This window comes from Schistocerca piceifrons, chromosome 6 (genome assembly GCF_021461385.2).
Source record: "Schistocerca piceifrons isolate TAMUIC-IGC-003096 chromosome 6, iqSchPice1.1, whole genome shotgun sequence".
Classification (NCBI taxonomy): Eukaryota; Metazoa; Arthropoda; class Insecta; order Orthoptera; family Acrididae; genus Schistocerca; species Schistocerca piceifrons.
The window spans coordinates 530577628-530604423 of record NC_060143.1 but is presented as its reverse complement, the minus strand read 5'-3'; the positions used below and the strand labels follow the sequence as shown (position 1 = coordinate 530604423).

The following is a 26796-nucleotide window of genomic DNA, read 5'->3' as shown; positions in this document are numbered from 1 at the left end:
ACAGTTTTCTTATGTCACACAATCCAATAAATGTCAGTGATTGTATGAATTACAAATATGTTGGCATTCTTGCATACGACCAAATTATTCAAGATGTGTATGAATTTATCATTCCAACCAGAGAACTGTCACACAACTGAGAATCTTAGCTATTTACAGAGGTTCTAAAAATCAGTTGTTAGTTTACGATTTATTAATGGATCATGTTCGCCGTTTCCCTAAAGCGCCCTTCTCTTTATTTAAATTACCATAGGTTACTAGGGGGTTGTCAATATTTTGGTCTCCTCCATTATATGTGCAGAAGATGTCATTGGTTCTCTTGAGCCATTTATAACAGGCTTTCAGTTTAGTATCTTATAAAGTTCGGTGACAGTGGTAGGTACATTGTTATGTTACTGTAGTAGTTACTTTTTTTCGATCGTTTTGAATGTCATGAGCTCAATCCCAAACTATATATTTTCCCAGGCACCATTTCTTGGTTGTTCGACAGCAGATGAAAACCCACTGATGTTACTGAAATGCGGGTGAAGAAAAAAAAGGTTATGTTCTGCTCATGGCAGACTATTTGTAAACATAGAAGCATTATGTTGTTCTACCCATCATTCGTACGTTAGCAAAAAAATACTTCTGGATGTGTGACTCCATCTCTCTGTAAAACGCCTCAACATTAATGCCTTGTTAGAGTGACGATATACGAGGTGTGACGATAAAGTAATGAGACTGATGTGAAAAAAAGTTGCTTACCGTTTTAGTCAAGTTTATTATTGTCTCCTTCGAAGTACTTCCCTTCTGATTGCACACACTTTTTTCCTGCGCTTCTGACACTGATGGTAACATTTCTGGAACTCTTCTTCTGTAGTATCCTCCAAGACCCTCGTCACAGCGTTTTGGACATCTTGTGTTGTTTGAGAATGGTGTCCCTTGACCGCCGTTTTGACTCTTGGAAATAGAAAAAAGTCGCACGGAGCGATATCTGGTGAATAAGGTGGCTGTGGTAGAACTGAAATTTGTTTTGAGGTTAAAAATTGCTGTACTAACAGCAGTATGGGATGGCGCATTATCTTGATGCAGAATCCAATTATCAGCAATGTTGGCATGGGCACGAAGAACTCTTTCACGAAATCTTTCTATAATTTCTTAATAGTAATAATGGTTAACTGTTTGTCCAGGAAGCACCCACTCTTTATGAACAATTCCCTTGGAAACAAAGAAGCGCACAAGCATGCATTTCACTTTCGACTTTGACATGCGAGCTCTTTATTGGTCGTGATCCCTTTAAGCACCATTGCGAACTTTGGCGTATTGTCTCTGGATCGAACTGAAAAAACTAACTTTCATCACTAGTGATAACACTGCTCAACAAATCTGGATTGATTTCCGTTTGCTCTAACAGATCGGCTGCCACATTTTTCCGTGTTTCTCGTTGTTGTGGTGTGAGATTTTTGGGGACAATTTTTGCACAAATCTTTCTCATACCAAGATCTTCAGTTATTGTCAGACAAACCGTTTCTCGATTGATGTTCAGTTCTTCTGCAATCATTTTCACGGATAATCTTCGATCAGATCGTACGAGTTCACGCACCCTAGCCGAGTTGACATTCGTCCGTGAGGACGATGGTCGCCCACTGTGGTCTTCATCTTCAACATTCGTTCTGCCTTCACTAAACATTTTATGCCAACGAAAACCTTGAGTTCTTGACATAACCTCCTCTCCAAAAGCCTTCTGAAGTTTAGTGTAAGTTGTCGTCGCGTTTTCACCCAAAAAGAAATGGCACACAGTTGCACAATATTATGCGGTTCCATTTCCGTGACGTGAGACACAAATACGCGTTAACTTATTACAGCACAACTCACGACTGAGCAGTTGCATTGATGTGCCGCTTGGACTAGAAGCAGCTTATATGCCAAGGACAAAGATATTATGCCTACGCAAGCCTGCAGGGATGCCACATGTTGCAAAGAAAATCAATCTCCCGTCTGTGAGGTTGATGGTTGTCCACTGCGGTCTTCATATTCAACATTCGTTCTGCCTTCACTAAACATTTTATGCCTACAAAAAACTTGAGCTCTTGACATAACCTCCTCTCCAAAAGCCTTCTGAAGTTTACTGAAAGTTGTCGTCGCGTTTTCACCCAAAAAGAAATGGCATACTGTTGCGCAATATTATGCGGTTCCATTTCCGTGATGAGAGACACAAACACATGTTAACTTATTACAGCACAACTCACGACTGAGCAGTTTCATTGATGTGCCACTTGGACTAGAAGTAGCTTATATACCAAGGTCAAAGATATTGTGCCTGCACAAGCCTGCAGGGTTGCCACATCTTGCAAAGAAAATCGGTCTCATTACTTTATTGTCGCATCATGTACACTCATATGCTCACGTGTAGTAGAGTATTGGTCATACCGACTGCACCTGCTACAGAATCGCCCATTTGATGGTACGAGAGTAGATTACTTTTTCGTTCCATAGATCCAAGTTGAGGAGATCCTCGTGGATGTGGAACATCTCTTTTTTTTTAAGCTGAAATAACAGTACTAATAGTATGAATATATACAATACATTATTTCTTTCTATTAAGAAATTCGTCAATGGAGCAGAAAGAGTTGGCCACTAGTCAGTCTTTCAGGCTCCTTTCCAACTGATCTTTATTTGTAACTAAATTTTTTATGTTTGCTGGCAAATTATTTGAAGATGAGTGTTCCTGAGTAGTGGACCCCTTTTTGAACTAAAGTAAGTGCTTTTAAGTCCTTGTGCAGATCATTTTTCTCTTAGTATTGTATGTATGAACTGAGCTGTTTGTTGGAAAAAGAGATATATTATTTAGGACAAATTTCATTAAAGAGTAAACATATTGAGAGGCAGTAGTTAGTATACCCAGTTCTTTGAAGAGGTTTCTACAGGACGTCCGTGAATTTACTCCACAAATAACACATATTACACGCTTTTGGTCTCTGAAAACGTTTGTTTGACTTGAAGATTTACCCCAAAATATTATGCCATATGACATTACGGAATGAAAGCAGGCAAAGTATGCAAGCTTTTTCATTTTTATGTCGCCTATGTCTACTAACACTCGAATTGCAAATACAGATTTGTTAAGGCATTTCTGCAGTTCTGTGATGTGCTCCTCCCAACTGAATTTATTATCAAGTTGTAATCCCAGGAATTTAAGACTGTCAACCTCTTCTATCTGCTCTTCTTCATACTTTATGCATATGCTGGGTGGAAACCTCTCACAGGTTCTGAATTGCATATAGTGAGTCTTTTAGAAGTTTAATGTCAGTGAGTTGGCTTTAAACCATTTATTAATGTCCATGAAAATATCATTAGCAGATCTTTCTAGAACTACAGTCGACATACTATTTATTGCAATACTTGTGTCATCTGCAAACAAAACGAACTCTGCTTCTGGCAGTGTAACTGATGAGAGATCGTTAATGTACACAAGAGAAAGCACTGGCCCTAAGATGGATCCTTGTGGGACACCACATGTAATTTCATCCCATTCTGATGATGACTGATGACGTAATTCACTAGTTCCTTGCACTGACACCCTTTGTTTCCTGTTAGCAAGGTATGACTTGGACCATTTTGCGCCACTGCCCGTGACTCCATAGAATTCTAATTTATTTAAAAGGATGTTGTGGTTCACACAATCGAATGCCTTTGACAAATCACAAGAAAATACCTGCTTCTTGTAACTTGTTATTTAATGAATTAAGTACATTTTCACTGTAGGTGTAAATAGCCGTTTCGATATCAGAACCCTTCAGGAATCCAAACTGTGTTCTTGATAATATGTTATTTGTGGTCAGATGGTTGAGAAGCTGCCTGTACATTACGTTTTTCTAAAATTTCTAAAAAAATGCTGGCTGTGTGAGCAGTGTGTTTTGACCGTATTGTGTGTGGTGTGCTTCCAGTCGACGACGCTGGGCTCCGGCGCGGGCTACGTGGTGGAGAAGCTGACCTTCTATAACCACACCGAGTGCCGCTGCGAGGACAAGCTGGACGCCCAGATGCCGCGGGACATGGCGCTGCCGCTGCACACGTCGCGGCTGCAGCCGCCGGAGAACAGGCGCAGGTGTGTAGACAGACCAGGCCCCACAGCCACACGGTCCTCTTTCACTTTCTTCATCGTCGTGTTCTGCACATACGAGGGCTATCCACAAAGTACATTACGTTTTGGAATTAAAAATAAATAAAGTATTGGAAATTTTTTTTATTATATACAGATGAAAGCCACACTTAAATACTACTTTTCTACATAGTTGCCATTTAAATTAAGGCACTTATCGCAGCGATGGACGAGCTCGGAAATTCCTTCGTAGTACGAAGTGCATTCAAGTTCTAAGGCCTCCGAATTTTTTTCTAATTAGCTACTCACCCGAAATCGATGAAACTGGCGTTACTTCTCGACGTAACCGCCCTTGCAGACGTACACAATTTTCACAACGCTGACGCCATGATTCCATGGCAGTGGTGAAGGCTTCTTTAGGAGTCTGTTTTGACCACTGGAAAATCGCTGAGGCAATAGCAGCACGGCTGGTGAATGTGCGGCCACGGAGAGTGTCTTTCATTGTTGGAAAAAGCCAAAAGTCACTAGGAGCCAGGTCAGGTGAGTAGGGAGCATGAGGAATCACTTCAAAGTTGTTATCACGAAGAAACTGTTGCGTAACGTTAGCTCGATGTGCGGGTGCGTTGTCTTGGTGAAACAGCACACGCGCAGCCCTTCCCGGACGTTTTTGTTGCAGTGCAGGAAGGAATTTGTTCTTCAAAACATTTTCGTAGGATGCACCTGATACCGTAGTGCCCTTTGGAACGCAATGGGTAAGGATTACGCCCTCGTTGTCCCAGAACATGGACACCATCATTTTTTCAGCACTGGCGGTTACCCGAAATTTTTTGGTGGCGGTGAATCTGTGTGCTTCCATTGAGCTGACTGGCGCTTTGTTTCTGGATTGAAAAATGGCATCCACGTCTCATCCACTGTCACAACCGACGAGAAGAAAGTCCCATTCATGCTGTCGTTGCGCGTCAACATTGCTTGGCAACATGCCACACGGGCAGCCATGTGGTCGTCCGTCAGCATTCGTGGCACCCACCTGGATGACACTTTTCGCATTTTCAGGTCGTCATGCAGGATTGTGTGCACAGAACCGACAGAAATGTCAACTCTGGAGGCGATCTGTTCAACAGTCATTCGGCGATCCCCCAAAACAATTCTCTCCACTTTCTCGATCATGTCGTCAGACTGGCTTGTGCGAGCCCAAGGTTGTTTCGGTTTGTTGTCACACGATGTTCTGCCTTCATTAAACTGTCGCACCCTCGAAAGCATTTTCGACACATCCATAACTGCATCACCACATGTCTCCTTCAACTGTCGATGAATTTCAATTGGTTTCACACCACGCAAATTCAGAAAACGAATGACTGCACGCTGTTCAAGTAAGGAAAACGTCGCCATTTTAATTGTTTAAAACAGTTCTCATTCTCGCCGCTGGCGGTAAAATTCCATCTACCGTACGGTGCTGCCATCTCTGGGACGTATTGACAATGAACGCGGCCTCATTTTAAAACAATGCGCATGTTTCTATCTCTTTCCAGTCCGGAGAAAAAAAATCGGAGGCCTTAGAACTTGAATGCACCTCGTAAAATTCGGCCGCCTGCGCCTTCAACCACGTGGTTACCTCTTCTTGAAGCTGTGCGTCGTCATCAAAACGCTGCATAGCCAACCACTTCATCATTGCTGGGAATAAGTGGAAGTCGCACGGTGCCAGGTCGGGACTGTACGGCGGATGAGGAAACAACTCCCACTTAAAAGATTCGGGAACTTCACGAGTGGCATTTGCCGTGTGGGCCCGGGCGTTGTCGTGAATCAGCAAGATCTTTGAGCCTAACTTTCCCCTGCGCTTGTTTTGTATTGCTCTTCTGAGGTTGTGCAGAGTTTGGCAATACCTTTGAGAGTTTATTGTAGTGCCCCTTTCCAGGAAATCCACAAAAATCACACCTTTTCTGTCCCAAAAGACAGTCGCCATCACCTTCCTTGCCGACATTGTCTGCATGCATTTCTTGGGTTTTTGGGGGGAATTTGTGTGCCCCCACTGCAATGACAGCAATTTTGTCTCGCAGTTCACATGCTTAACCCATGTTTCGTCACCAGTAACGATGCGATCGACTAATGAGTCGCCATCTTTCTCGTAAGCGTCCAAAAACGTTAACGCTGCAGCCATTCACTGATTTTTGTGAATCTCTGTCAAGATTTTTGGTATCCATCTTGCACAAAACTTGTGGTAACCAAGCTTTTCGGTAATGATTTCGGGCAACAAACTTCGTGAAATTTGTGGAAAACTCAGAGTGAGTTCCGTTATTGTGAAATTACGGTTTTCACGGACCGCGGCATCGACTTTTTCGACACGTTCGGCAGTCACTATGCTGGGTCTTCCACTTCGCTCTTCGTCGTGAACGTTAGTTCGGCCATTTTTAAATTTTACGACCCATTGACGCACTCCACTTTCAGTGATTATATTGTCCCCATACACTTCACAAAGCTGCCGATAGATTTCTATCGGTGTACAGTTTTTTGCAGTCAGAAACCTTATTACAGCACGCACTTCACACTTCGCGGCATTTTCAATTAACGCTGACATTTCAAACTGTCACAGTAACTCAACGGAGTACAGCACGAACCACTCACTAGCACGGCAGGATGCCGACTGAGCGGCGGAATGCCATGACACCAAGATGGCCGCGCTAGCCCCGCCCCTAACGGACGCAAACGAAAACGTAATGTACCTTGTGGATAGCCTTCGTATTAGGCTTTGCCTGTTCTATGCGCTAACCGTACAACTACCACCATCACACGTTAGCAAGAGATCTGGCAGAGAACCCGAGAAAGTTCTGGGGGTTGGTTGGGGTTGTTTGGGGGAAGGAGACCAGACATCGAGGTCATCGGTCTCATCAGATTAGGGAAGGATGGGGCAGGATGTCGGTCGTGCCCTTTCTAAAGAACCGTCCCGGCATTTGCCTAGAGCGATTTAGGGAAATCACGGAAAACCTAAATCGGGATGGTCGGACGCGGGATTGAACGGTCGTCCTCCCGAATACGATTCCAGTATGCTGACCACTGCGCCACCTCGCTCGGTGAAAGTGCTGGTCATAGGTAAAATCGCTAAGCGGGTCTATGGCCTCCATTCAGTCCTTTGTTGACCAGTCTGGTGTGGCAGGTGAAGGTAACAAAATGAAGATAACAAAACGAAAGCTGGAGTTTTAGATTTCACGATCGAGAAACCGTTCACACTAGAGAATGGTACAAACATACCAGCATTTGAACGTCGGACAGGCCCCTATATGGACGGCATAGGAAAAGCATCCGTGGCGTAGAGAAACAACTAAAAACTTTGGAAGCAACTAGATCACCAAGTCCGGATGGAATCCCCGTCCGATTTTACAAAGAGTAGTCTATGGCATTGGCACCTTGCATAGGTTGCATTCATCGTGAATCTCTCGCCGAGCACAAAGTCTCAAACGACTGGGAAAATAAACACGCAGGTGACTCCAGTAAATAGGAAGGGTAAAAATACGGACACGCGATATCCCTAGCTTCTCTTTGCTACAGAATCCTTGAACATATTGTCAGTTCGAATATAATAGACTTTGTTGAGACTGGGAAGGTTATGTCCACCAATTAGCATGGTTTTAGAGAGCATCGCTCGTGCGGAACTCAGCTTGCCGTTTTCTCACATGATGTACTGAGAACTATGGATGAAAGGCAACAGCCAGATTCCGTATTTCTAGATTCCGGAAAGCATTTGACACGGTGCCCCATTGCAGGCTGTTAACGAAGGTACGACAAGCGTGTGGGATAAGTTCACAGTTATGTGAGTGGCACGAAGACTTATTAAATAATAGAACCCAGTATGTTGTCCTCGCCCGCCCGGTTAGCCGAGCGGTCTACCGCACGGCTTTCCGGAGTGGGAAGGAGTGCCTAGCCGGCCGAAGTGGCCGTGCGGTTAAAGGCGCTGCAGTCTGGAACCGCAAGACCGCTACGGTCGCAGGTTCGAATCCTGCCACGGGCATGGATGTTTGTGATGTCCTTAGGTTAGTTAGGTTTAACTCGTTCTAAGTTCTAGGGGACTAATGACCTCAGCAGCTGAGTCCCATAGTGCTCAGAGCCATTTGAACCGTTTTGAAGGAGTGCCTGGTCCCCGACACGAATCCGCCCGGCGGACTTGTGTCAAGGTCCGGTGAGCCGGCCAGTCCGTGGATGGTTTTTAGGCGATTTTCCATCTGCCTCAGCGAATGCGGGCTGGTTCCCCTTATTCCGCCTCAGCCATACTATGTCGGCGATTGCTGCGCAAACAAGTTCTCCACGTACGCGGACATCACCATTACTCTACCACGACAAGCATAGGTGTTACACTCGTCTGGTGTGAGACGTTCCCTTGGGGTGGGTGGCGGAGGAGGGGGGGGGGGGGGGGGCGCACCGCACGATAACCCTGGGTTCGGTGTGGGGCGGCGGAGGGGCGGACTGCGGTAGTCGTCGTGGGGTTGAGGACCACTGCGGCTGAGGCGGGGACGAAGCCTCTCCGTCATTTCTAGGTCCCCGGTTCACATACGTACATACATACACACATACATACATGTTGTCCTCGACGGCGAGTATTCATCAGAGAAAAAGGTATCATGAGGAACACCCCAGGGAAGTGTGATAGCACCGCTGTTGTTCTGTATACTCATAAATGATTTGGCGGACAGAGTGGGCAGCAATCTGCGGTTGTTTGCTGATGATGCCGTGATGTACGGTAAGGTGTCGAAGTGGAGTGACTCTAAGAAGAAACAAGACGACTTAGAAAAAATTTCCAGACGGTGTGGTGAATGGCAGCTAGCCCTAAATGTCCAAAAATGTAAGTTAATGCGGATGAGTAGGAAGATCAAACCTGTAATGATCGGATGCAGTATTACGAATGTCCTGCTTGACACAGTCATCTCGTTTAAATATCCGGTCTAACGTTGCAAAGCGATATGAGGTGGAAGGAGCGTAAGAGAACGGTGGTCGACTTCCGTTGTTTGGGAAAGGTTTAGGGAAGCGTAGTTCAGTTATAAAGGAGACCGCATACAGGATGCTGGTGCGACCTTCTCGTGAGACCTGTTAGACTTGAATCCATACCAAGTCGGACTGAAGGAAGACATCGAAGCAATTCAGAGGCGGGCTGCTAGTTTTGTTAGCGGAAGGTTCGAACAATACGTGTTACAAAGATGCTTTATGAACTCAGGTTGGAATCTATGGAGGAAAGGAGACGATCTTTTCGAGAAACACTATTGTGAAATTTGGAGAAGGGTCATTTGAAGCTGAGTGCGAAACGATTCTACTGCTGCCAGCATACATTGCACGTAAGGACCACGAAGATAAGATACGAGAAATTAGGGTTCATACGAAAGCATATATACAGTCGTCTTTCCTCGCTCTATTTGCGAGTGGAACAGGAAAGGAAAGAACAAGTAGTGGTACAGGGTACGCTCCGCCATGCACCTTACGGTGGCTTGCGGAGTATCTATGTAGTTGTAGATGTAGATGTAGACGTACGTTGTAAAGACATAATGACCTGGCCCTTATCTCTGCAGATGTCGCAGTGATGGTGGAGACAACGGTAATGATGGGGACTCCGTTGAAAACAGTCAAAGCGCGACAGGGGAAATGCGCTTCGACAGCTGAAGCCTACACACAAAAGTCTAACTAGTGTAATTCTTATGCTACAGCTAGTAAGTCTACTAACTATCAAAGTCAATACCTTCTCACTAGAGGAAAAAAATCAGCCAAAGCAAAACAAATCTGACCACAGGCCTGCCAGAATGAAACCTCTCAGAAGAAAAAAGGTTTAAAAAAATTTTGAATTAGCATACAACGTAGATTACTGTGATACTGCCAAAGTAAAATAAAGAACATGCGTTAGTCAGGTCAAAATTATGTGTCGATCCCCTGAGAACCTGTTCATCAATATTAACTACAATGAAATTTTCTTCGCCTTTCTTCGCGTCTTTCCAAAGCTCGTTGCAAAAGCAGAATAAGCTGATGTAATATGAACTTCGAGCAAGAAATTTACTGAGAGACACACATCATCTCCTATCTCTTATAAGCTCTGCACAGACATAATTATCATAAAGATACGAAGATGTCATAGAAAAATGTTATTTCTTACCTCTCTGCTGTTGAATCGACACTTTTGTGAAGCTTCTTGACAGGTAAAATGTTGCGCAGCCCTGCGATGAATCCGCACCCTTGTTTTTATCGGGCAATGACTGGGCTGTGTAGAAATGATTGACGACATAAATTCGCAGGTGCATTTCATACAATGCATCTCTGCTGCTGTCCACATGACTGAGAAGCCCTTCTCTGTACCTCCTATATTGCTCAGGAAAGTGGCTTAATACCAATCTAGCTTCCTATGCAGAAAACTGAGCGCTCCATCATCATGGATAAAATTGTCGCTAAATAAAACTACAGTTACATTGAAGTGACAATAAGGGTAATGTAGCTGATGATGATAAACAGAAGGCCGAAATTCTAAACCTAGCTTTCAAAAACTCGTTTACGATAGAGAAATGCAGCACCATTCCCCCTTTCAATTATCGAACAAACGAAAGGATGGCTGACATAGTGTTTAGTGTATCTGGGATTGTAAAACAGTTAAGATCCTTAGACGCCAGGAAGGCATCTGGCTCAGATGGTATCCCCGTAAGATTTTATGTTGACTATGCTACAAATATAGCACCATTCTTATCCGTCATCTATCAGAGATCATTGGAACGGTAAGAAGTTCCACGGGACTGGAAGAAGGCCAAGGTCATAGCTATCTATAAAAAGGGTAGAAAATCGGACGCATATAATTACCGGCCAATATCACTGACATCGATTAGTTGTAGAATCATGGAACATATTTTATGTTCAGACATAATGACCTTTCTAGACTCTGAGAAGCTCATCTGCAGAAACCAGCACGGATTTAGTAAACAGTGGTCATGCGAGACACAGCTGGCCCTCTTTGTGCATGATATACAACAGGCTCTAGGAAGCGGCTCCCAGGTTGATGCCATATTTCTCGACTTTCGACTCAGTTCCGTACAGACGCTTGCTACAAAAGTGCGCGCTTACGGCCTATCCGATGACATATGCGGTTGGATAGAAAGTGTTCTTACAGACAGGGAGCAGTATCTCGTCCTGAACGGGGTGACTTCAACAGAAACAAGCGTAACTTTAGGCGTGCCCCAGGGTAGCGTAATAGTTCCTCTGATTTTTACGATTTGCATAAACGATAAACGATCTGGTTGCTGGTATTGACAGCGGCCTTAGGCTGTTTGCCGATGATGCTGTAGTCTACAGGAAAGTAATATCACACGAAAGTTGTGAACAAATCAGTGAGGAGTTGCAGAAAATAAATGCGTGGTGTAATTACTGGCAGTTATCTCTCAATATTAGTAAGTGTAACCTACTGCGTATAACAAGGCGAAAATCCCTATTAATGTACGAATACGAAATAAATGCCCAGTCTTTGGAAGCGGTAACGTCCGTCAAGTATCTGGGTCTGACTATTTGAAATGATCTCAAATGGAACTATCAGATTACACAAATAACGGGTAAGGCGACCTCTAGATTGCGGTTTATTGGTAGAGTCCTGAAGCGGTGCAGTTCTTCAACAAAGGAAATAGCTTACAATACATTAGTTCTTCCAGTCTTAATGAGTATTGTCCCTCTGTATGAGACCATTACCAGTTGGGCTTGATTCAAGAGATTAATAAGGTCCAAAGAAGAGCGACATGATTCGTGACTGGTACATTTAGCCATCGTGAGAGCGTTGTGAATCTCTTTGAAAGTTTGATGTGGGACACACTTGCAGATAGACGGCGCGCTAAACAGAAGGTGCTGCTCACTAATTTCCCAAATCCGATCTTCACCGACGACGTAGAGCATATATTATCACCACCAACTTTGAAATCGCGTAGTGATCACCATTCAAAGATAAGGGAAATTAGAGCTCGTACCGAGGCGTTCAGACAGTCGTTTTTCCCTCGCGCGATCAGCGAGTGGAACAGAGGGGGGGGGGGGGGGGGGGGAATATGACTTTGGCGCTAATTGTGCCCTCCGCTACGCACCGCTTGGTAGTTAGCGGAGTATATATGTAGATGTAGGTAGATGTAGACGTAGATGTAGAAGTGAAATCAGTTGCATATTCTATTCTGCAGATCGTGAACGCATAAATGTGTCTCAAATACTTCTGGAAAATCAAGGTTTATCTTCACTATTACAACCACTTTCTGTTGTTATTGAACATCATCAGCCACAAGGGCTTCTTTAACACAGCATCTGTGTGGATAGACACGTGACGTCCCATCCCAATCTACGTTATGTCAAAAACACGACCTGGACACCGGAACTCAACACAAAAAGTTTAAACACTGATCAGAAGATCCATTGTCTTGGTAACGTAATAGTAATCAGCACTGAATCTGTGGAGACAATTGTTCATAGTTAACCTTCTGAACCACGACTCCTACGCCGACATTGTTGTCATTATTGGCATTGTCGCAGCAACAGACAAATCCACAAGTTTGTATTTTGGATACGATGTCATTAAATGGCTGAAAAGATCGCTAGCTCACCCAGTTCCAGTTCAGGTCACCTATCTAACGGCTTACAGGGAGAAAAAACTGATTTTCAGTATTTGATAGAATTATTAACCGAATTTTAAAGTTTTAGAAAGCTGTCATAACCAATTTACTGAGAGGTGTCATCTTACTTTAAAGGTTTAATACTTGTAGTGTTACATCTTTAAAGTAAGATAAGTCAAGTATTGAAGTTAGAAACTGTGCAAACGCCTTGAGACAGTGTAAGACACACACACACACACACACACACACACACACTGATCACAGTTTACTTATACTCCAGGATTTGAGAATGACAGCACTTGGCCTCTTCGAACTAATTATATGTGTACATAATTTCACACCTCTATAAAACTTTTACTCCCCGATTTCCCCCACGAAATAATCGAAGGAAAAGAGTTCTTTTCTTACCACATTTTCGCTATTCACATAGTAAGATTTCAGCATCTGTTACAACGTTTTAATTTATTACTTTTTCTCTTCTAGCTCCATTTGCTACACATTTTGCAGACGCTACCCGCATATACTACTACATCTACTTGCAAACTTATATTATTGAACGACACATAGTTCACGAAATATGCCAGCCTAAAAATTGAGCTGCGTCAAAAACTAGTTGTTTTATGCAAGGGAAATTGGTGCTTTTAGTAATCATGGATGGTGGATTTACTGGTACTGCTCTTCTGAACAATCTTTAAATACTGTGTATTGAGTTCTGTTGTCCAGTTCATGTTTCTGACGTTATGTACACTGAGACGGACGTCACACATGTTCTGTTATTGACAAACTACTTGTGCCTGATGATGTCATGTAACAGCCGGAACAGATAGCCATAGTAGAGGTTTTCGCAGCAGCTGACGGTGGTGGAGCATCATTTCTGACAAATACCCGAAAGAGTGAGGTGCCACCTGTTGTAAACGTTTCTCTCCTTATTGGAAAGTTAGGCTAGGCTGCGGCAAGCTGACACCTTTACCCGCGAGATCTATGATGCGTCTGTAGTAACCACACTGTAGAACGGACGCAAAATTCCAACCTTATTTCCTCTCGACGACGAGAACCTGCGGAGGTAGAACAAAGTGCTCTCTGACGCGCCTGACGAATGGGACATTCTATTCCGATCCTGAGTGAACACTAAGCGTTCCTCAGTCTACAGAGCTTCTCGTGTACAGGAATGCTGCATCGAAGGTTCTGCCACCCATCACAGTCAGCACGTACGTCCATTAAGGTTACTTCACGGCCGTGGGTGGAGACGATTAACTGGGAGTGTTCGACGCAGTCGGCAGGTTGGCCTATGCAATTCCAGAATATAATGCAGAGGCTACCAGCCGTGTTCCAAACAAGGCCATGAACAATTTATTCCGTTAAATAGAAGTGGACGGAGAAGGACATAGCACTGCCTTCTGGGCGTAACCTCGCACTGACCAAAAGGAGAAGTTACTGCCTTTAGTACTGCTATGTGTAACCTATTCGTCTTTTCGTAAACGTTCTCTCTATTTCGACGAATTAGCTCTTTTCTTTTGCTGGATGCCTGTGATGAGTCATGGCATATTATCAGTAAATATAAATCCGTCAATAAGTAGGCTACAGCTAAACTTGTCCTGCTCTGTCTCCTTTGCCTTTAGTTCTTGATAAGATATTTCTTTCCCGGGAGTTGGAAAGAATGTATAAAATGACTTTAAAAAATGAAAAAAATTGAAAGCAATACCATGCAATGAGAAGATGGAGTAGATGATGTGATGGTTGATATGATGATGCGAAAGTCGAAACACGGCACTTCGAGTGGACATTTCCTCAGTATTATTGGGATCTTAGGGAAAGTAAGACATGAGAACAGTACTCCACCTGGAGTGCAAGATATGTTCAAAAAATGGTTCAAATGGCTCTGAGCACTATGGGACTTAACATCTATGGTCATCAGTCCCCTAGAACTTAGAACTACTTAAACCTAACTAACCTAAGGACATCACACAACACCCAGGCATCACGAGGCAGAGAAAATCCCTGACCCCGCCGGGAATCGAAGCCGGGAACACGGGCGTGGGAAGCGAGAATGCTACCGCTGCAAGGTATGTGACACAGGGAACGTACCCTTTGACTTCAAGAAGAATGTAATTATTCCAGTTCTAAAGAAGACGGGAACTGACAGGTATTGTTGTTGCTGAAGAGTAAGTTTAATAAGCTATTGGTTGCAAAACACCGACATAAATTATTTTCAGAAGGACGGAGAAACTGATACAGGCCGACATAGGAGAATATAAATTTGCGCTCCGGAGAAAAATAGAAACACACTAAGCAATACTGATCTCAGGACTTATTTTAGATGATTTACCAAAGAAAGGCAGAGCCACATTTATGGCAGCTGTTCAGGGAACGAAAGACTGCAACTTGCAAAGGAACCAGAATGTAGTCATAACGCCGGAGGACGTAAAATGAAGGCACTGGCTGAGAAGGGAGTGAAACAGGGCTGCTACCTATCCCCGCGTTACGCAGTCTGTACGTAGAGCGAGCAGTAAAGAAAATCAAGGAGAAATTTTGAGAAAGGAGTTAAACTTCAGGTAGAATAAATAAAAACTTTGAGGTTTGCATATGACATTGTAGTTACGTCAGACACGGCAAAATACTTGGAGGATCATTTGAACGGAATGGACAGTGTCTCGAGCAGAGTTCACAAAATAAACTCCTACAAAACGAAAACAAGATTATTGAAGCGTAATTGGTTTGTCAGACAATGCTGACGGAATTTGATTAGGAAAGGAGGCACTATAATCAATAGATTGCTGTTTGCATAGCGAAGAGGGTGCTGATTTCTGAAGCAAAGGTGATGTGAAATGCATGGTGGCATTGCAAGAAAAGCGTTTCTGGAAGAAAGAGAAATACGTTGTCATCGAGCAAAGATTTAAATGTTTTTTTTTCTGGGAGTTTTTTTTTCTGGGATATAGTCTTAAAAGTACGTGAAAATGTTTTTTAGACACGAGCGTATTCGTCTATTTTGTTCTCCGATAAGAGCACTTCTTTGCTGGTTCCTTTCTTTTTCCTGCTAGAGCAGGATTTCTCAAGCATATGAAAAGAACTTTACGGATCAGTAATATTTTGATAGTCTACTTACGTGAAACTAAAATAGACCAAAATTAATTTTACACCTCAGACCCGATTTTACGTGCACTAAAATTTTGAATATGCCTCAGTACCACAACATGGGTACAAAATATTTCTCCGTCATTTTATAAGATACATTTTCGCCTCACACCGGATTTTACGTGCGTGTTTCACGTGTACAAGAAGGGTAACCTCTGTATCTCGGACAAAGATATAAAGAAAATTCTCAGAGTTGTTCGAGATCGGGATCTTTGGAATGTATTGCCAGAATTTCAGCTGTTTGCTGTGCATAAACAACATAGTATCACCGGCTCGGCTTTGATACCCAAAAACCATGTTTTTGTAGTGTTTCTCGATAATGGATAAATATTTTTGATAACGGGAAGATGGGACTTCTAGATAAATTCCTAGAGAAGGAATCGTTAAAATGTGATCAATTTGCTACGGTTAGTTGCTTAGGTATCTGCTACTGACGGGGAAATAAATAGTGAAAAACGCTTTTTTCAGGATTTTTCCGGAACTGCCCATAAATTAAATGGTGTCTCCGTGAGCCCCTTCAGGCGAACTGTAGATGACATCAAATGCAAAAAGGACCAAACGATTTGCTCCATTTGCCTAAGCAACAGGAAGTATGTACTATTTATATTTTGATACTAAGGCTATCCTTCTTTTTGGTATACAAGTGGTCCCTATCCCAAGGGCTATACACAGTACTTCATAATGCCTTTCTGTCACCAGTAGAACCTGACTATTGAGTCTCGGAAATGTTTCCTTTTTACGCACGGCGTTTTGGAACACATTTGTAGCGCATGCTGTCGCATGTGTACCGATTCTCAGGAAATATCATTGTGGAATTGTATGCAAGAAGTTGCTAGCTTATGACCAGTTTCGGACCGTGTAGTAATACATTCGGGTAAGCCTGTCAGCTATTGTTACATAAGGAAAATTACTTTCTTTACAGGCGACCGAGTTTGCAGTACATAATTGAAAAACTCGTGGTTTTTTCCGTGTGAAGTACCGCAAGAACTAAATTTCATAGCGCTAAATTTTATGAAATTAATGTGATTCCACACCGAATACCACAGCAAAAATTGCAGTCGCACTACATTCCAAAGCGTCTGATCACGTACAAAGGGGTTAACCTCACGATGTCCTTAGAATAGGGTGAATTATCAGAACACCGTCAAGTCATCTTCGACCGCGAAATGTGTGTCACTCCACCCTGCAAACCAAGGGATAGTTTCATTGCCGCCCTTTATGCCACATCCTGAGGGGTCGATTCAGAGAGACTGTGTGTCTGAAATGTTCCCCTCAGCCACTCGTAAGAGAAGCGCGTAATTATCACACTAGGTGGCTCGGTTATGACCTCCATAGCCGAGTCGTCGAAAGGTGAAATGTGGGTAAGAGGGGGCCTAACGATCTACCCATCGTGGGATACATCCACGATGGCATTGGGTAGAATTGTGGTGAAATTCGGTGCCAGTGTGACACCATTAACACGACGTCACATGAACTTCTGAGTTTGGCCTTTTTTTCTCATTTACAGACACGTTGCTGTCTGAAGCATTGCCGAGTCTAGGGGTGATATTGCAGGATGCCACGTTTTTTCTCCATTACAGAGGAAAGTTTCAGGCACCTTTGAGCCTACTTTCAAACTTACATGTCGCCATGGGAGATACTTACAGGGTTTCGAAAACGTGTTTTTTTTTTTTCGTACTGTACTTTGTTGTGACCATAGACTCCTTTCTTTTAGTCACTTTGTGCCACAAAATTCTTTCTCCAGTTAGATTCTGTACGTCCTCATTTGTTAGTCAGTCTTCCGGTTTTTCTGTAGTACCACATTTCAAAGGCTTCTACTCTCTTCTTGTTTGAACTGTTTGTCAGCCACGTTTCACTTCTCCACGTCCTATACTGCGTCCGCCCCCGGTAGTTGAGTGGTCAGCGCGACAAAATGTCAATCCTAAGGGCCCGGGTTCGATTCCCGGCCGGGTTGGAGATTTTCTCCGCTCATGGACTGGTTGTTGTGTTGTAATCATCATCATTTCGTCCCCATCGACGCGCAAGTCGCCGAAGTGGCGTCAAATCCAAAAACTTGCACGCGACGAACAGTCTACCTGACGGGAGGCCCTAGTCACACGACATTTTTTATTCTACACTGCAAGCAAATACCTTTAGAAAAGACTGCCTAACACTTCGTATTAGATTTAACAAGTTCCTCTTTCTCAAAAACTTTTTTCTTCTTATTGTGAATACATTGTTTATATCTTTTCTGATTCGAGTGTCATCAGTAATTTTGTTGCCCAAACAGCAAACTTCATCTACCGCTTAGTACTGCCTGACTACCCAATTCGCTCAGCATTGTATGATTACATTCGACTACATTCCATTATCCTTGTTTTACTTTTGTTGATGTTCCTCTTATAATCTTTTTAGGACACTGTCCCTTTTGTTCAATTGCTCTTCCAAGTCACTTGCCCTCTCCGACACAATTACAATCTCATCGGAAACCTCGAAGTTTTGATCTCTTCTCCCTGAACTTTAAACTCTTTTCCAAATTTTTACTTAGTTTCCTTTACTGCTTTTGAACGTACAGACTGAATAACATTGGGGAGATACTAGAGCCCTGTCTCATTCCCTTCTCAATTACTGCTTCCATTTCATGTCTGGTTTCTGTGCAAGCTGCTGATAATCTTTCGTCCTCTGTATTTATTTCTGCTGCTTCCTTTAACCCGTAAGTACACTAATGTGGTCAGTGAAACCACTGAGAATATTTTCGCATTAATACAATGGCTGAGAATTGCTTCCAGGAAGCTATCTCCTCAATACCTATAAGTGACCAGGAATAGTTTGGTATGCTGTATCTGGGATTTCAAGAACAGCACTTTCGGCTTGGTTAACAACAAGGAGTTCTAGGGCGTCACGGACTAGCTTCGTACACTGGTGTCAGTTTATGGTCAGCTCCACTTAGGTTATTCCCATGCACGCATGTATGCAGTACTGTTTTTTTAGTGTTTTCTTGCTTGGTATCTTATCTTGCTTGGTATCTTATTTTAGTATTTTGCAAGGATTGTAACGTCATAACGACATACCCTTACGAGGTAGAAGAGGAGGGAATTAGATGTCGCTATTATTTTCAACGCCAATAAGAAACAACAACTGTCTTGGAGCAGCTTTCTTTTGCGCTTCTGAAAGACCTCCTTCAGCAAAGGGCTATGTCAAAAACTCTGCTAAAAAAAGGTAACTGAGAGAAATAGAGAGTTTTGTGGAGTGAAAAGGTCTGAAGTGGAATCAACTACGAGCTCACGAGGACGGTGTGTGGACTGCAAAAGCAAAAACAGAAAAATCAGATATGTATGTAACAGCTGCAAGTGAACATTCTGTTACTATGTGCCATGAGTGTATCGAAAAAAATGTCACCCTGAATATGTGCATTATATTGATAGCAGCTTATTTATATGGATCTCTATTTTGTGTGAATGCTCTTCGACAAAAATATTTTTTTTTATTTTAAAAAATGGTTCAAATGGCTCTGAGCACTATGGGACTTAACTGCTGAGGTCATCAGTCCCCTAGAATTTAGAATTACTTAAACCTAACTAACCTAAGGACATCACACACATCCATGCCAGAGGCAGGATTCGAACCTCCGACCGTAGCGGCCGCGCGGGTCCACACTGTAGTGTCTAGAACCGCTCGGCCACTCCGGCCGGCTTTTAGTTTTAAACAGGTATATTAAAGTGATTGGTAATTATATTACTTCATTTACTAACACTTCCCTCCATTGTGTATATAACAATGCGAATTAAAAGTGATGGAAGCTGTAAGGGCATGTGAGACCAGTCAAGTGTACTGATGTCAAGATTCCAGGCGCATGGACCGCTAGGTTAGAATACAGGGTGACAGTTATTGAACTATATGAAATAAATCGTCATAAGTACTGAACAGTTTGCGTTAGGACGTTCAAACTGCACGGTTGATCGATAGACATGATGGGAATTAGTATGCGCAAGCGCACACGTCTTGTTGTTGTTGGTCATTTGCACATGAAAATGTCAAGGTACAGCTTGTCCGAGCGTATAGCGCTTATGAAGGCGTACTATGCGAACAATAATAACCCAACTGCGGCGCAAAAGAAGTTTGCCACCGTGTTCAAGTCGAAGACAACCGGTCCACTTGTGGTAACAATCAATAATTCGATTCGCAAATTTGATAGAACGGGTAGTGTTCGTGATGACAGCGTAGGCAACGTTGGTCGTCCAAAAAGAGTGAAGATGCCTGAAAACATGGAGAAGACACGCGGTGTGTTTCAAACCGGCCCCAGGAAATCGATCAGACGAGCTGCACAACAGGTGGGAATCAACCTGGAGACCTGCATCTCTTGCCGTACAAAATTCAAACCCATCAGCCATTAAGCCTCAGAGCCGTGGAACAGCGGTTGTGTTTCGCCAACACTATTGTCCACAGAATTGACGAACAGGACTTTGATATGAATATGGTTTGGTTTACCGACGAAGCCCACTATCATTTGGGTGGGTTTGTCAAGAAGCAAAATTGAGACATTTGTGGGACTGAGGATCCGCATTACGTGATAGAGAAGTCTCTTCACCCTCAACGGGTGACTGTATTGTGTGCAATGTCCAGTCGCGGTATAATCGGTGCGATACTCCTTGATGGGACGGTGACTGCCGAAGGGTAGATGAGGGTTTTGGAAGATGATTTCATCCCCATTATCCAAAGTGACCCTGATTTCGAGAACATATGGTTCATACAAGACAGAGCTCAACCGTATCGAAGCAGGAGAGTGTTTGATGTCCTAGAGGAACACCTTGGGGACCGCTTTCTGCTTCCGGGATACCTGGAGGTCACTGGCATCGGACCCAATAGGTCGCCATATTCTCCGGTCTGAACACATGTGACTCCTTTTTGTGCGGCTACATTAAAGACAAGGTGTACAGCAATAACCCCAGAACCATTGCCGAGCTGAAAAACGTCATTCAGGAGGTCATCGACGGCATTGATGATCCGACACTTCTGCGGGTCATCCAGGATTTCACGATTCGTCTGCGCCACATCATCGTCAATGATGGCAGCCATATCGAACATGTCATTACCTAAATTCCAATATCTGTAGTGGCGTTCACATGTTGAATAATGTGGTTTTGTTGTTGTGGTCTTCAGTCCAGAGACTGGTTTGATGCCGGTCTCCATGCTGCTGTATCCTTCTGAATCTGTTAAGTGTATTCATCTCTTGGTCTCCCTCTGCGATTTTACCTTCCACGCTGCCCTCCAATACTAAATTGGTGATCCCCTGATACCTCAGAATGTGGCCTACCAAACAATTCCTTCTTCTAGTCAAGTAGTAGCACAAAATTCTCTTCTTCCCAATTCTATTCAATACTACATCATTAGTTATGTGATCTACCCATCTAATCTCCAGCGTTCTTCTGTAGCACCACATTTCGAAAGCTTCTATTCTCTTCTTATCCAAACTATTTATCGTCCACGTTTCACTTCCATACGTGGCTACACTCCATACAAATACTTTCAGAAACGACTTCCTGACACTTCAATCTATACTCGATGTTAACAAATTTCTCTTCTTCAGAAACGCTTTCCTTGCCATTGCTACTCTACATTATATTCCTCTCCACTTCGACCATCATCAGTTATTTTGCCCCCCAAATAGCAAAACTCATTTACTACTTTAAGAGTCTCATTTCCTAATCTAATTCCTTCAGCATCACCCGATTTAATTCGACTTCTTTCCATTATCCTCGTTTTGCTTTTGTTGATGTTCATCTTATATCCTACTTTCAACACACTGTCCATTCTGTTCAGCTGCTCTTCCAGGTCCTTTGCTGTCTCTGACAGAATTACAGTGTCATCGGCGAACCTCAATGTTTTCTTTTTTTCAGTATATACTACTGGCCATTAAAATTGCTACACCAAGAAGAAATGCAGATGATAAACGGGTATTCACTGGACAAATATAGTACACTAGAACTGACATGTGACTACATTTTCACGTAATTTTGGTGCATAGATACTGAGAAATCAGTACCCAGAACAACCACCTCTGGCCGTAATAACGGCCTTGATACCCCTCGGCATTGAGTCAAACAGAGCTTGGATGGCGTGTACAGGTACAGCTGCCCATTCAGCTTCAACGCGATACCACAGTTCATCAAGAGTAGTGACTGGCGTATTGTGACGAGCCAGTTGCTCGGCCACCATTGACCAGACATTTCCCGTTGGTGAGAGATCTGGGGAATGTTCTGGCCAGGGCAGCAGTCGAACATTTTCTGTATCCAGAAAGGCCCGTACAGGACCTGCAACATGCGGTCGTGCATTATCCTGCAGAAATGTAGGGTTTCGCAGCGATCGAATGAAGGGTAGGGCCACGGGTCGTAACACATCTGAAATGTAACGTCCGCTGTTCAAAGTGCCGTCAATGTGAACAAGAGGTGACCGAGACGTGTAACCAATGGCACCCCATACCATCACGCCGGGTGCTATGCCAGTATAGCGATGACGAATACACGCTTCCAATGTGCGTTCACCGCGATGTCGCCAAACACGGATGCGACCATCATGATGCTGTAAACAGAACCTGGATTCATCCGAAAAAATGACGTTTTGCCATTCGTGTACCCAGGTTCGCCGTTGAGTACACCATCGCAGGCGCTCCTGTCTGTGATGCAGCGTCAAGGGTAACCGCAGCCACTGTCTCCGAGCTGATAGTCCATGCTGCTGAAAACGTCGTCGAACTGTTCCTCCAGTTGGTTGTTGTCTTGCAAACGTCCCCATCTGTTGACTCAGGGATCGAGACGTGGCTGCACGATGCGTTACAGCCATGCCGATAAGATGCCTGTCATCTCGACTGCTAGTGATACGAGGCCGTTGGGATCCAGCACGGCGTTGCGTATTACCCTCCTGAACCCACCGATTCCATATTCTGCTAACAGTCATTGGATTTCGACCAACGCGAGCAGCAATGTCGCGATACGATAAACCGCAATCGCGGTAGGCTACAATCCGACCTTTATCAAAGTCGGAAACGTGATGGTACGCATTTCTGCTCCTTACACGAGGCATTACAAAAACGTTTCACCGGCAACGCCGGTCAACTGCTGTTTGTGTATGAGAAATCGGTTGGAAAGTTTCCTCATGTCAGCAAGTTTTAGGTGTCAACACCGGTGCCAACCTTGTGTGAATGCTCTGAAAAGCTAATCATTATATCACAGCATCTTCTTCCTGTCGGTTAAATTTCGCGTGTGTAGCACGTCATCTTCGTGGTGTAGCAATTTTATTTTACGAGCAAGACACAGATGGCGTTGGGTGTTGCACGAAACGGCTCCGCTGGCCGCGATTTTCCGGCCACAGCTGTAGACAGTGACGAGTGCGCCGTAGTTGGCAATAGTGGGGCGGGCGCAGTGAGCAGCGAGGGCGGGCAGAGTATTTCTGGGTCCTGGCCGCCGTTCGTCGCGTCGCGTCATCGCGCGCGGCGACCCCGCGAACTGGTTGCGCTTTATTTCCGACTGCGAGACACCGGCGGACACCTGTCGCGTGTTCATAACGTCCTCTCAACGCTGCATTTAATTGCACCGCCGTTCCTCACACATCTTTCCTATTTCTAGAGCTCCGCCGACAGTGGAGTGTCTGCAGCACGGGAAAAAACGATACGGCGGAGAAGCTGTATTTCTGCTTCTTAACGAGGTCAGGGTGTGACTTGTTTACTGACACGGCGTTTCATATACTGCTGTTTATAGAATTTTTAACTGTACTGTGTTACGGCATAGCCACAAGAAGGACGTTGTAACGTACTGGGTTTGTTTTCTGGAAAACCCAAAAAATGGTTCAAATGGCTCTGAGCACTATGGGACTTAACTACTGAGGTCATCAGTCCCCTAGAACTTAGAACTACTTAAACCTAACTAACCTAAGGACATCACACACATCCATGCCCGAGGCAGGATTCGAACCTGCGACCGTAGCGGTCACGCGGTTCCAAACTGACGCGCTTAGAACGGCACGGCCACACCGGCCGGCTGGAAAACCGAGTTCATGTGGATTGAACTCAATTACACTGGTGTCCAAAAATAAAGCAGCAAACCGCTATTTCCCCGTCCTGTGTCTAATTCACGATATAATCATACAAACTGTCAACAGATGTCCGTATGATCGTGATCTGCACAGAAGATGGCATTTCAGTCAACGGAAAACCACGCCAACGGTGACGCCACGTCACATATCGACCGGAGTAGTGTTTGCCGGGTAGACCCACATCCTCATTTTCTATGTGCGCAGAAACAGACGGTGCCGTATGGCACAGAGAAGACGCCTACCAGATTCTTTGCGGTGGAGGGCCATAGGGAGAATGGAAGCAGGACAGTCGAAATCTCATTTGGCCCGATGGCTTAACGTGAATCGTTCTGTTGTTTCTCGGATGTGGCGACAGTTTACACAGACCGAAACTACATCCCGAAGAGCGGGCCAGGGTCGATCACGTGAGACATCAGAAAGAGAGGATAGTTATTTGACTGTAAGGCCTCGATGGTACGGCCTTAGTACTGCTCGGCAACTGGCATCTGACCTCGTAGCATCCACCGGAGGCGTTGTATCGAGCCAAACGGTGTGCAAGTGGCTTCGTCAGAGTGGTCTTTATTGTCGGAGACCTTTTGTATGTGTACCTCTGACGCGTTTTCACAGAAGGGGACGTCTGAAGTGGAGTTGTCAACATGCCACATGGACAGTCAAACAGTGGGTCAATTTTCTTTTCACAGATGAATCCCGATTTGGTCTGGTGAGTGGTTCTCGATGGATTCGCCTCTGAAGAGAATGCGGTACACGATTTGGAGAGGACGGCCGAGCGAGGTGGCGCAGTGGCTAGCACACTGGACTCGCATTCGGGAGGACGACGGTTCAATCCCGCGTCCGACCATCCTGATTTAGGTTTTCCATGATTTCCCTAAATCACTCCAGGCAAATGCCGGGATGGTTCCTTTGAAAGGGCACGGCCGAGTTCCTTCCCCGTCCTTGCCTAATCCGATGAGACCGATGACCTCGCTGTCTGGTCTCCTCCCCCAAGCAATCCAATGTATGGGTGAATTGCCAAGGTTTGACTGCTGTCAGATATCTTGAAGAGGTTTTGGGACCTCGTGTACGGTTGTTGCGAGGTGCTGTGTGCTGTGCGCCTACACTTCGTACTGATGGACGATAATGCACGATAGAAATGTTGAAATGTGTGTGAAATCTTATGGGACTTAACTGCTAAGGTTATGAGTTCCTAAGCTTACACACTACGCAACCAAAATTATCCTAAGGACAAACACACACACACCCATGCCTGAGGGAGGACTCGAACCTCCGCCTAGGCCAGCCGCACAGTCCATGACTGCAGCGCCTGAGACCGCTCGGCTGAGCCCGCGCGGTGTACAGGATAGAGCACGAGCGGTTGATGTTTTCTTGGAAACGGAAGATACCGCACGCATGGCGTGGCCTGGCCGCTCTCCTGATTTGAATCCCATACAGAATGTCTGGAACGCACTAGGGAGACGGACTGCATCACGTCATCACCCGCCAACCACTCTCCAAGACTTGCGAGCAGCTCCGCACGAAGAAAGTCCGTTATTGCCTCAGCATATTGACGACGTTATTCACAGCATGCTCCGTTGTTGTCAGGCCTTTATTGCTGCCAGAGATGGCCACACACCATAGCGAGCGCATTAACCAGTTGTTGGAATGCGTGTGCAAATCTGTTAATTTGCAAAAAACGAAGAACATTTTCGTCTACTGCTATGCAAGTTGCGGTTGTTTAAGCCGTGTATTCTTTACATTGTTCATGCTTTGCTATCACTCGTTTATACCATGTTGTGGCAAAATAAATGCAACGTTGCACAATTTCTGTTTGTTGCTTGTATTTGTACACGTATTAGTATGGATCACGGGTATTAAATTTCACACTTTGTTTACACGTAGCAATGCATGGTTTTTTTTCATTATGTGTACAGTATAGGAACGAACATTAATTTATAAGTATTACGAAGAGACAACACAAATTTTTGGACAAGAAGAAAAACATACTTTCCTTCATTTTTAACTTACGACATGTGTTAGTAACAAAAAAAGTTGGCGACGTTAGATAGCTCATTTCTTCTTTCATTGACTGATGCCAAAAAAAAATCGCAAGACCAAGAAGGAGTTGTGCGACGTAAGCGAAAGTTGGTTAGCGTGTTCCTACACCTGATAGTTGACGTCCGTTCCAGTTTCGTGCACGTCCCGTAAGAGTGGGTCTAGTAGCGCCACTAAGAGGGTGAGAATCCGATTTGCTTAAAATGCACACTGTAATGGTCGTGAGCGTCAGTTGCCTTTGAGATTGGACATGGAGGTCACGAAGACGCCATTATCAAAACACCACTGAGTTTGAACGACATGGTTTCGAGAAACTTAATGTTCCTTCTGCGTTATTGCAGGAAGAATTGGCAAGAATGTTGGCATTGCTAATGAATGCTCCGCAGCGGTAGTCACGGCGACGTACGGTCGCAAGAAGACCGGACTCAGCACTGCCACCTGACACAACCGAGAGGGAATACCGTCGTGTTCAGCGTATCGCTCTGCCGCACCGTACTGCATTTGCAGCAGCAATTTGATCAGCATTTGATACCGCAGTGACACAACGAACTGTTACAAATCGCTTACTTCGCGGACAGATCCGAGTCAATTGACCTGTTGCGCGCATCCCACTGACCCCAAACCATCACCATTTGTGGCTTCACTGGCGCCAACCGAGAACTCATTGGAGGGTAGGGTAGACGTCTGTTGTGTTTCCTGATGAAAGCTGGCTGCCACTGACAGCCGTGTGTTGGATGGAAGGAGGCGAGTCGAGGGCCTGGAACCAACATGTCTGCATGCTACATACACTGGGCCTACACCTTGAGTTATGGTCTGGAGTGCGATTTCGTATGACAGCAGGTACACTCCCGTGGTTTTCCCACATACCCTGACTGCAAATTTGTACGTCAGTCTCTTGATTGG

General features: G+C 44.4%; 1 protein-coding gene across 1 annotated transcript in view; it reads left to right on the top strand.

Annotated features, from left to right (window-relative positions):
- The window catches only part of LOC124803440, a 1230576-nt gene that overhangs the window by 1169773 nt on the left and 34007 nt on the right, over nucleotides 1–26796 (top strand). The window contains exon 4 of the mRNA XM_047264625.1: nucleotides 3927–4087. Coding sequence (XP_047120581.1) covers nucleotides 3927–4087 — 161 coding nt within the window. The remainder of the gene's footprint in view (nucleotides 1–3926; nucleotides 4088–26796) is intronic.